Below are 12534 nucleotides of genomic sequence, written 5' to 3'. Positions count from 1 at the left end.
TTTAAAAAACATCAATTTATTTTCAGATTTTTTATTATATGAAAAAACAAACAAACAATTAAAAACATCTATCGAAAATTGGAAAAAACAAATTTTTTGTATATTCAAAATAATAAAAATTGATATAAACGAAGTATCTTCAAATGTAGAAATTATTTACAAAAATGAACAAATCTCGTTTATTCTTGTTGAAGATGACGTTTCTGTTGCAAAAGAATATCTGTACGCATATAAATTGGAGCTTGTGCCGGTGTTTGATTACCAATTTTTACTAAATGGAAACAAAATTATAATGATTAATTCAATCAATCAATCAATCGAGATAATGTTTTAAAAATTACAAACCTTGTCTTGGAAATGATGGTGGATTCAAACATTTTATCTGTTCAACCATATTACTATCCATGGATGCAGATGATAGATATTTATTTAACATTGAAAATATTTGACTATTGAGCACCTGAAATCGTCGTATACGTTCAACCATTTTTTTGATTTGCTATTTTTTTTTATAAAAAAAACAGATTATTAATCATCAATAAAATTAAATTAAAAATTATAAACATACGATTCTTTCGATAATTTCCGTACACATATCGAAACGTTGAATTTTCAATAAATGATAACTAAAATCCATACATTCAAAACGACGTTGTTGCCGTAATAACATGATAAATGTACAACCAGCCCAATTTAAACCTTCACCAAATAATTGTTCAATAGTAAGATCATTTTCTCCCAATAATGGTGTACAATATATAAACTGTAATGCTGACCAAATTCTATAGAATTCTACACATTCATTAACATGCATTATATTATTTTTTGGTTTATCTTCACCATGCCAAATTCCCGGATCTTTATCCAATATTTCACGAAATCGATTCAATACAGTTTCAAAAATAGAAAGACCACAACAAAGACGTTCTTTGGTCAATAGATCAGCATCACGAGCAATTAATGCTTGCTATTGTAATTTGGATGAAACAAAAAAGTAAAATAAACGAAAATTTTTTTCAAACATTAAATAAACAACAACAACAATACCTTTGGTGCGCCAAATTTTTCAATAACCGATACAACATGTAATGATGAATAACGATTTTCCATTCGTTTTAATTTGGATTCTTGTTTTTCGGTTTCTTTTAAAAATGGTAATGGAAATACTTTTTGGAATGGTGCTGCTTGTAAAAGATCACAAACTTCTTCTTGTGACTATTTGAAAGTAAATAATAATAATGATAATTAAAAATCAATGAATCATTCCAAAAACACTCATTGCAACACAAACCAATGCTTGTTCGATGTATAAACAGAAAAGAAGACAATTGCCAATTTCTCTAAAATCCTGAAATACACGTGTTTTAATTTCACTATTATGTATTAAATTTTCAAGATTTTTTCTTAACGTCATAAAAGTTTGTGCCGAATTTACTAATGGATTTAACATTTTTGCATCTTTTCCACCCATTGCTTGTCGTATGCTATGTACAGATGTAGCAATCGATGTTTGAATTTTATTTTGAATAAAATTAAGTAATTCTTCAATAATCAAAGCAATACCACTATAGCCAAGTACACGACATAAAATACGAAAATGTGGTGCACCAATAAATTCACCATATAATTTTTGTATCGAAGTAAATGCATAATTCAATGCTTTTGAACCATATGCTAAATAAGGCAAACTAAATGCTGATGATACACGTTCACGAGAAATTTTTTGACCAACAAATTCTGTACCCGGTCCATCAGGCATACGAACAAAACGTTGTGTTGATGAATTGAAACAAAATCTTGGTAGAAAATCCGAAACCATTTCCGAATAAATATGTAATGTAATACGACCATATGGATCGGATACTGATTGATTAGCTTCAGCTAATAATGCATCATATGAATCAAGTTTGATATATTTATTCAATAATTTATGTGTTAAACGATTTACACGAAGCAATAAATCTAAATCCATTATATTTGTTAAATCAGCTGCTTCAAATCTAGTTATAGCCAATTCTAATGATTTTAACATATAAGCATTTAAACGTTGTACAATTAATCTTTCCAAATCAATAGTTCGACCTAAAAGTTGAAGATGACGTTGTTTCAATAATGTTTCATAACGATTAGGTCCGGGCCAATTAAAATTCACAGCCAAAGTAGACATTTCAGCTCTATAACGTTTATCCAATATCATTGATGCAGCTAATTGTTTATAATAAGAAAATATTTGTTCAGATAATTTATAAACAAATTGATCAAAACAAAGATTAACTTCGGCTTCAACTTCATCATAAAGAAATTGTTTTTTAAATTTTGTCAATGCATAATATGCAGAATCATTATAAAGATCAAGTGGATATAGAATACATTCCATCATTGATGCATCTTTATCCGTAAGAATCTGATCGATCAATATCCAAGGTAATGACATTTCAATTGGAAATTGTATACGTTTACCCATTGTCATTTCAAGATAAAATTCTCGATACCAAAGTTGTGATAGATCACAACATTCACGTAATGTTTGACTAAAATTAAGCAAATATGACCAAAAAAATGATTGCTTATGAAAACTATCTATAGCGATCAAATATTGTCCATCAATATCTTTACGTAATGTACGACGACCACTAAGAGCTTTATCGCTAATCAATGATTCAAGTTGTGTTCGTACCATATATAATTGAGTAGTTGATGGGCCAACATTACGTCGTGGAACTTGAATTCCTTGTGTTTGATCCATAAGCGATGATTTGGATGAATTTGATGAACTTCCACCGCCGCCGCTACGATTCGGTTGTTGTTCACGCATATAATCGGCACAAGTATTTCTTACCGAAGTAATCATTGTTCTTACGACATCTTTTTTATTTTTAATCGCTTTTCGTAAAGGTTCTTTTAATGTTATTTGTACAAAATCTTGTAAATCAGCATAGATTGCTCGACGAATAGCATCTACAAATACAGCTTCCATACGATTCATCAATACCTGAAGTCCTTTGACCATAGCCACCAATTCAATTAATGCATATTTTTCCTGTGAACTATAATTATATCTGGTTGCACGTTCATATTCTTCTGCATCGGCCGGACAGGTTTTTGTCTGATGTGAATCAGTTGGATGCATTAATTTCCATGAATATAATTCCGTTACATGAGCAGTCCAATCAGCTAATAATTGTATACCACGTAAAGCTAATTTTAATAGTTCACGATTTTCACCATCAGTTCTTGGTGTATCTTTAACAGTTGTAGTAACTTCATTTGAATGTCTAGAAAGTTCAGATATGAAAGCAACATAATCATCACGAATTGATGGTAAATATTGTAGAATATCTGCCTGTAATGATGATGTTGTTGAATTTGAACAAAGTGGCCATTTAGTTTGATCATAATGAGCACAACGTTTAATATATGTTTGAAATGGTGCTATTTGCATATCGCCATACAGCGGTACCATTTCTAAATGTTTAAAAATTCTATCAATACGATTTAATGATATTCGTCGTTTGGCATCCAATTTATTAATATTACAATTAGCACCATCCATAAGATATAGTGTAAATCCAATTACTTTAACAAGCATATGTTTTTCTTGAGGTAATACATATTGTTTACATTCATACATATTAGTGAATAAATTGACAAGATCACAAAAAAGTTCTTCATAACCATTGATTGTTTCCAACGATTCTTTAAGATTGTCACGAATTTTGTTTTGCATAGCTAAAAACATTGATAATGATTGTGATTCTTGTAATGATTCGGAATCGGATAAAACTTTTAGAAATTGTGCAGCTCGACGATATGTAGCATAATCATTTTTTACTGATGATTTCATATTTTTCAATTCATCTAGTACGGCAAACATGTTGATAAATTTACCCAATGTAAGTAGATAGGATTCCGAAACAAACGTATTTTGATTGCCGGATGATTTTTTTTCTTTACCAGAATCGGCTGCATTATGTGAACTATCTGGACCAGCTTGATTTGGATTTCGACATAGATGTTTTACTTCGTAACAGAATCGATCAATCGCTGCTTTCTGAAAATACATGAACGAAAGTAACTTTTTCACTTCTGGACCAAGTACTTCGACAATTTTTTCATAGAGATCACGACGATTTGGCTGTTCATTTGATTTAGGTTGTGGTATGGCTCGTGAACAACATCTCCAGGTGTACAACATGACCGCATGTTTTTCTCCTTCGTCTAGCATTACATTAAGATGACATTGTACGGTAGCTTCTTCAATGTATTTGGCAACACCGCAAACAAATGCATTACGATCCTCAAAATTTGTATCAAAATTAACATGATAAACAATCGACCAATTTTCTCCGGTAATACATGGTTGAGAATCTGGAAGTTCGAGTGCATCCAAAACATCAACATTACTTATGGCATCATTCAAAGTGACCACTTCCTGCTGCTGTTGCTGTCCTTGATGTTGTTGATCTTGTTGTATTTGATGATGGTGTTGCAGGGTAGCCATTATTTACTCGAAATCAGATTCGTTTTTTTCAATAATCTTTTGAAACAATCAAATCAAAATGGAATCATTTTTGACAATAACAAACAAACAATCCAAATAGCGATTTCATTCATTTGGGTGTGAGGAAACCGAAAAAAAACATACCACACACAAACACACCTGATTTGTAGTAGTTTACAAAAATGATAACAAAAAATATTCCCAATCCTATGCTACTACTTTGATAAACACAAAAAACAGTAGTGGCATTATCAAATAGAAATAAGACACGCCTCTTTGATGAAAACAATGTTTGATGTGTCATCAAAATGGAATGAATAATAGTGGTAGCAGTATGAACATAAATAGCAGTTAGTACTGTTGTCTATGAACAGGAACATACAGAATAAATGATGAGTGATAAAATCATTTTATCGATCAATGCATCTACCTGTCACAAATCATCAACTTGTTGGATTTTTTTATTGATCAACAATTTTTTTTGTTTCTTCGCGAAATAACACCGAAGAATTCGTTGACATGGACATTTTTTTGTAACGTTGTTATTTATTTCATTTAGACATTTCGATATTTATTATATTTATCCATTTTTGTTCAGTTAAATTTGCTCAATATTGATTACCTTAAATCTTCTTCTTCTTACATTATCGATCAAAATGTCTGTATTTAAAATGGCCGGTTAACAAATAAACGTTTATTCAGGTGTTATTCAGTTAATTAATTATAATCAAAAAAAGAAATTAATAGTTAAAAATGATGATGATGCGTCATCAAAACGATAACGAAATTCGTATAAAAGCCGCCTATAATGGGTAATGTTACTAAATATGTAGCCAAATTTTATGAATAATTTTTATTCTTTTTTTTCAAAATTATTTAGCGAAATAATGATCATCTACATTCAACCAATTATAACATTGGAAAATCTTTGCCAGGAAATGAGAGAAATTTGTAAATTTGATCATGAACAAAATTTTACAATGAAATGGGTCGATGAAGAAGGTAAGATGTTGTCATCATCAAATCAAAAAAAAAAAATTATTGACAGGACATTATCACTTCAAAACGGATACATACATCCGTTATTGTTGTTTTTTAATTAAAAAAATTAACGAATTTTTCCACATTTGATTCTATTGAACACAGGCGATCCATGTGTGATATCTTCACAAGCCGAACTAGAAGAAGCTATACGACAATATGAATTGAATAAAGATTCAGAGATTAAAATACATGGTAATGTTGTTGATTGTTTTTTTTTGAAAATGATGTGCTAATTTTTTTTGTCTTATTAATAGTGTTTCCAAATGTTCCATTTCCTGGTTTACCGTGCATAGGAGAAGATAGTAAGTTATCGAATTGAAAAAAAATTATCGATTTTTCAATTGTAATGTTTTTTGTTGTTGGATAGAATCAATTTATCGTCGTGGTGCACGTAGATGGCGTAAATTATATCATGTAAATGGTCATATATTTCAAGCAAAACGTTTTAATCGTAAAGCATTCTGTGCATTTTGTAATGATCGTATATGGGGTCTTGGTCGTCAAGGTTTTAAATGTATCAATTGTAAATTAATGGTACATAAAAAATGTCATAAATTATTTCGTGATAATTGTTCGGGATTATTACTTGAAACAACCACTGGTTCGACTGCACAGAATCAATCACATTCATCTGGTTCAAGTCCATCATCGATTGATGTACATCATCATCATCATCATCATCGATCAAATCATCATAATAACAATATGAATGGAACCGATATAACTATTTTGTCTAAAGATGATATTAAATTACGTCCAGGACATACACCAGGTAGCCGACGTAAACATCAATTTGAATCAAATCAAATGACACCATATCAACCGGTTATTCGTAGTCATAAAGATGGACAAGATGTTGATCCACAAAATCAATTAAATGAACATTCAACAACAGCAGCTACAGGCTATTCACTTGATGATTTTGAATTACTTCGTGTGATTGGTCGTGGTTCTTATGCAAAAGTTTTAATGGTCGAATTAAAACAAACGCAAAGGATTTATGCTATGAAAGTTATTAAAAAAGAATTGGTTACAGATGATGAAGATATTGATTGGGTACAGACCGAAAAACATGTCTTTGAAACTGCTTCCAATTATCCATTCCTTGTTGGTTTACATTCCTGTTTTCAAACACAATCTAGGTATTATTATTATTTTTTTGCCATTTTCAGATTATCAATATATAATCCATTTGATAAAAAAATATAGGTTATTTTTTGTCATTGAATTTGTACGTGGTGGTGATCTTATGTTTCATATGCAACAACAACGTCGATTGCCTGAAGAACATGCACGTTTCTATGCAGCTGAAATTACCCTTGCTTTAAATTTTCTTCATGAACGTGGAATTATTTATCGAGATCTCAAGTTGGATAATGTATGTGATTTTTTTTTAAAGTGCCCCATTAACTTTAAGAAATTTTTCTAATTAGGTTCTACTTGATCACGAAGGTCATATTAAATTGACCGATTATGGAATGTGTAAAGAAGGTATACGAAAAGGTGATACAACCGGAACATTTTGTGGTACACCAAATTATATTGCACCAGAAATACTTCGTGGTGAAGAATATGGTTTTGAACCTGATTGGTGGGCTTTAGGTGTTCTTCTTTATGAAATGTTGGCTGGACGTTCACCATTCGATATTGTTGGTGCAACAGACAATCCAGATCAGAATACTGAAGATTATCTGTTTCAAGTAATTCTTGAAAAAACGATTCGTATTCCTCGTTCTATTTCGACTAAAGCTCAATCTGCATTGAAAGGATTTCTTAATAAAAATCCACAAGAACGTTTGGGTTGCCATCCAGATACCGGAATATTCGATATTCAATCTCATCCTTTTTTTAAATCTATTGATTGGGAATTGGTATGTATTTGGTTAATTAATTATTTAGATTTATAATTGGTTTCATTTTTCTGTTAAATTTAACCATCATTCTTATTTAGCTTGAAGCAAAACAAGTGCAACCACCATATAAACCAAAATTAGAAACCGATCGAGATCTTAAACATTTTGATCGTCAATTTACTGATGAACCTGTACGATTAACACCTGATGATTTACGTGTTATCGAAAAAATTGACCAAAGTGAATTTGAAGGCTTTGAATATGTTAATCCATTATTAATGTCGATGGAAGATACTGTCTAGATTAAAAAAAAAATTCAAGCTACAAATTTAGCCAAGATGATATCCGAATCATTCGAAATTCATTAATATAGGATTATTATATTATTTAATCTTCCACTTTTTTTTATAAAAAAAAAAATTTTGTTTTTTACTTTTTTTTAAATTTTCAAACAAACTGTCCATATATTGAAGATCAAACAAACTAACACACACACGCAAAAAAGGGTGCCTATCCACTACAACAACAACAACAACAAAAAAATGTCTTCAAAAAACTAATTATAATTTATAAAATTCCAATGTCTAAATTGCATTATTTTTCTGTAATAAATAAAGATTTATAATATTTATTTTATTTGTGAAATTTGAAAAAAAACAAACAAACAAATAGTGATGGACATTATAATCGATATATCGATAGAGATGGCCGATATCGATAGATGCAAAACGGAACTCATTGATTGAATAACATTCGAATTGAAAAAAACCCATAAGTTTTCTGTCCATTTACGTTTTGTGTTTTTGTTTTGTTTGTTTTTTCCGTTTTTTTCCTTGATATATAGGTCTTAAATTGTATCGAACTGAATTTTTATTTTATTTCATTTCATTTCAGTTCAGTTAAATTGTCCTTGGTTTTTTTTTGTTGTTTTTTTCGCTATCTGTTGAACATATAAGAAGTATGACAACGAAGAAAAAACAACAACAAAATTTTTTTTTATTGCATTTGATGATGATAATTACCATCATGATTATCATCATCCTTTTTTTACACTTCTTTTTTTTGCATTTAAAATTTGAAGAAAAAATTCAATCGTAAATGTTGAATGAATTCACAATCACAGTCAGTGCAATAACGAAAAAAAACAACAACAAAAATGAAACGAAAGAGTTAAAAAGTTTGATTTAGATGAAAATGGAAAAAAGTTGCCATTTTTTTCGCCATATTTTATTTATTTATTGAAGTTTTTGTTTTTGTTGTTGTTTCCAGCCTTGATTGTTTTTGTTGTTTTCTTCAATCTTTTCTCGTTAATTCTTCAACCACAGCAGCCAGCGACCATATAAGAATATTGCTGCCGCTGATTGCAGCATGTTTTTTTTTGTTGTTGTTTTTTGACCATTGATTCATTATACATTCAATGTTTGCAGAAATGAAGAAAAAAATCAATGATTTTGATTGAGAAAATGAACAAAAAAAGTGGTTCTACTGGTGTATTCAAAGTGCCTGTTTTTTGTTGCCAGTTGTCGAGGATTCAAAATCCTGATGATCATCATATCATACAGGTATATCCAGTAAACGAACGAGTGAGAGTGATATGATTGAACAAAATGACAAGCCAAGCCAGCCAACCAACCGTTTAATCGCTTGGTTATTCGATCGATTCAGCAGATTTCCTGTACGAAAATTGGTTTTTTTGGAAGGAAGGAAAAAAATTTGAAAATCCCAGGGCAGAAAACATCATCAACGAATGGCAAAGAATATTCTGATGGCCGAAATAAGGCCCGGTTTTTGGTCGAAAAGCCAGAATCGTCATTCATTCATTCTGATGGGAGAAAGGAGAACAGTGGTTGTCTCTCTCTCTCTCTCTCTCTCTCCCTATCTAAGCGAGAGAAAAAAAAACATTAAAAATATTGATGAGAGTTTGAAAGAAAACGGCGGCTGTTGATTTTTTTCTTTTTTGATGGCCATCACACTTCTTTTTTCGTTGAAAAAAAATTTAACAATGGAAACAACAACAACAAAAAACCAAAAAAAAAAAAAAAATACCAAAAACGAAAAAAAACATACAGTTTTTTTTCGATTATCCAAATGGCTCCCATCATGATCATCATCATCAACCAATGTTGGCTTGCGTTTGGCAAAAAAGAAAAAAAATTACGGAAAATTAAACGTTTTCTTGGGAGAATTTTTTTTTGTTCAGATTTGATAATGAACAAATTTGAATATTCAAAAAAATCAATGAAAAAAAAATCAAAAATCATGGAAACGTAGATGACAAATTAATGGGAAAGACTAAGATTAATGATAATCACATTATCGTTAATAATAAGCAAATTTTCTGTTTGTTTGTTATTATCGATTATTTAACCTAACCTAACTGAATTAAACTAATTTGATGATGGCACCCATTAGAAAATAAATATCAATCAATCATATTTTGATAAATCGATTTTCTCTTCCTTGGTTCAATCGAGAGGAAGAAAATTCAACAGAAATCAACGAAAACAACAGAAATCAAAAATCAAAAATCAGAAATGAACAGATTTTTCTGATGAATTTGCCATTTAAAAACTGAAAAACCAACCAAAACTTTAATGACAAAAAAAAGCCATAAAAATATATTGAAAAACATTGAAAAATTTTCTATTTTTCTTCTTTCAAAAAGTTCTTTAATCGATAATCATTTCATTCATTTCATTTCAATACGTTTCATTCATTCATTCATGAGATACGAAAACGCTGATGATAAACGACTATAACGACAACGACGATGATAAACGATGATGATGATGATGATGATAATATCCCATTAAAAAAAAATATACCCACGAATAGCAAATCAAAATCAAAAGAAGAAAGAAAATCGATTCACCTGACCTAGAATCTTTGACAAAAGGTAATATTTGTCGTCATTTTATTTGACTACTGGGTTGATGATGATGGTTTGTTCAGTTAGGTTAGGTTAGGTCATTTTTTAAATGTCATCAGTGTTTTTTAAAAAAAAAAATCACCATATATCAAATAATGAAATGAATGAATACAGGTACTATAGGAAAAAAAAACCTTTTTTTTACTACGATTATCATTATCGTTTCTACCTGGTGTTCTGGTTTACTGCATTCATCATCAACATCGTCATCAGGTGTTTTTTTTTTTTGTTTGTTTCGGAATGTACCCGAATTGAATTGAATTTGAATTGAAAAGAATCCATCATCATCATCATTAGCCATTGTAGTGGGAAACATTAAATCAAAGCTTCTTTTTTTTAGTTTGATTGTCGTGACACGATCATCATCATGGTTGAATTGTCTTCTTGTTCTTCTTGGTAATATAGTCTGACCTTTGACCTAATGATGTAACTATTGAGAGGAAAAAAAAGACATTGCTTATTTGTCGATTCTATCGCTTTCTTGCAATCAACCAAGCCATCCATTTGACCCTCGAACAAGTTTGTTGACCTCGACAAACTTGTTGTTGACCAAGCTATAGCTGGATATAGCTGGCTGCCTGGAAGTCAGGTTTTTTTCTGGTTTTTTTTATCCTCAGTCTATCAAAATCAATTACAGAATCCTTTTCGTTTTGTTGTTTTGGCTATAAATCAACCAGCAAAAAAAAGCAACTGAATTTCTGGAACTTTTAAAATTTAAAAATTTCTAATTTTTTTTTCTGGCTTTGCATTTCTGGCTGTTTTGGTTGTTTTGATTTTCTGGCGTTTTGCCCAAACACACACACACACACTAATAGCAACACAGGACACAACATCAATTGTAAATAAGCTTATCAAAAACAACACTTTTACAGACTTTTGCAATGAAATACACACACTATTACGATTACACAACAGACACTTAAAATACAACACTCAAAACAACATATCAGATTCAACATAAACACTAACACACATTTGTAAGTAATTTTCTACTTCATTCAATTTGTAATTTCTTCTATATTTTCTCTTTATAATATTAAATAAAATTTTGGAGTTACGCTCCTTTAAATTTAAAAAAAAAAAAAAAAAAAAAAAAAAAAACACACACACACACACATATAGCTCCTAAAATTTGATCTAATTTAAAATGCAGTAACATTCAGTCAAAAAAATTTAGGTGATTTTAGGAAGCCAAGAATAGAATGATGATCTTGTGATGAATGGGATTTTGCGTACACAAATTGGATTTTTTTTTACATTTTTTTTTTTGATACAAACAAAAATCAAAGGAAATTTTGATCGATAAGTTTGGAATTTTTTTTCTTTTGGTTTTTTATCGATTCCATCATGTGATTGCGGTGGTGGTGGTGGTGGTGCGGGCTATATAATGAAAGTTTACCTTGCCGATTTTATCATCATCATCATCCGGAACTATGATTATGGATATTACAGCTTGGGTTATGCACATGCGCATGAAAAAAACAAATGGATGTCTAATGGGGGGAATAATGGGCGTAATTTTGGCAAGGGGGAACTTGTTATCATGATTTGGTTCACCCGGTGTATAGACGTTAAATACAAGATTCTCCTCGAAATAAAAAAAATCAAGTCAGGTCGGCATGTTTTTTTTTCTCGAGCATACTCGAAAGAAGTAAAGATAGAGAAAAAAATATAGAAGCAGAAACTAATACATCAACAACATTCGTCTAGACAGCCGCCAATGTTTTTCCCTTCAATGCAGCAGCAGCAGCAGCAGCAGCCAGCAAGCAGCCATCATTGTAAGCGCCAGAACAAGGGAGAAATAGATAAAAAATATAGGCGGTAGACATTGAGAGCCAAGTCATACACACACACACACATAGCATGTCATGTGATGATCATCATCATCATGTCAGACCAGGAACGTGTATCATCTTTTGCCAACATTTTTGGTGGAAGGAAGGGAGGCCGAATCAAATCAGGCGAATCAGAAGAAAAAAAAGGGCAGTCACAATGAGGATAGGTCGCCTGGGCGACCAACCAAATATTTTTTGGTGCCCAACTTTATTTTTTTTGGCTTTTCAAAGTCGAGAGTGAAAAACTATTATCAAACTACCATCATTGAGTAGTGGCAGACATTTTTTATTTATTAATCCGGCCGTATCCAGTTCGGGTTATTTTTTTGATGACGCCCGCTTCCTTACCCTATTCATGCTATTTAAGCGAAT

At 30.8% G+C, this 12534-nt stretch overlaps 2 protein-coding genes across 2 annotated transcripts; one reads left to right on the top strand and one right to left on the bottom strand.

Moving 5' to 3' along the window:
- Window positions 1-13: 13 nt before the first annotated feature.
- On the bottom strand, window positions 14-4637 carry Cyfip (Cytoplasmic FMR1-interacting protein Sra-1). The gene is made up of 5 exons (XM_027339058.2): window positions 1292-4637; window positions 1048-1215; window positions 569-967; window positions 346-499; window positions 14-271 (listed from the first exon to the last, which is right to left on the bottom strand). Exons 1-5 carry the CDS (start codon window positions 4499-4501, stop codon window positions 180-182), a joined length of 4023 nt encoding a protein of 1340 aa, XP_027194859.1. The 5' UTR covers window positions 4502-4637; the 3' UTR covers window positions 14-179.
- Window positions 4638-4991: 354 nt separating this feature from the next.
- On the top strand, window positions 4992-8029 carry aPKC (protein kinase C iota type). Its single transcript, XM_027339060.2, has 8 exons — window positions 4992-5313; window positions 5382-5503; window positions 5648-5737; window positions 5800-5847; window positions 5913-6687; window positions 6755-6923; window positions 6979-7416; window positions 7497-8029. The coding sequence occupies exons 1-8, from the start codon at window positions 5255-5257 to the stop codon at window positions 7698-7700; spliced, it is 1905 nt and encodes a 634-aa protein (XP_027194861.2). The 5' UTR covers window positions 4992-5254; the 3' UTR covers window positions 7701-8029.
- The last annotated feature ends 4505 nt before the right edge of the window (window positions 8030-12534 follow it).

This window comes from Dermatophagoides pteronyssinus, unplaced genomic scaffold (assembly GCF_027571235.1).
Source record: "Dermatophagoides pteronyssinus isolate colony J.1.1.1.1 unplaced genomic scaffold, Derpt_VIB-CSIC_2022.12 sq0020, whole genome shotgun sequence".
Lineage (NCBI taxonomy): Eukaryota > Metazoa > Arthropoda > Arachnida > Sarcoptiformes > Pyroglyphidae > Dermatophagoides > Dermatophagoides pteronyssinus.
Note: the sequence above shows the minus strand (reverse complement) of the source record. Positions and strands in the feature narration are given on the sequence as shown.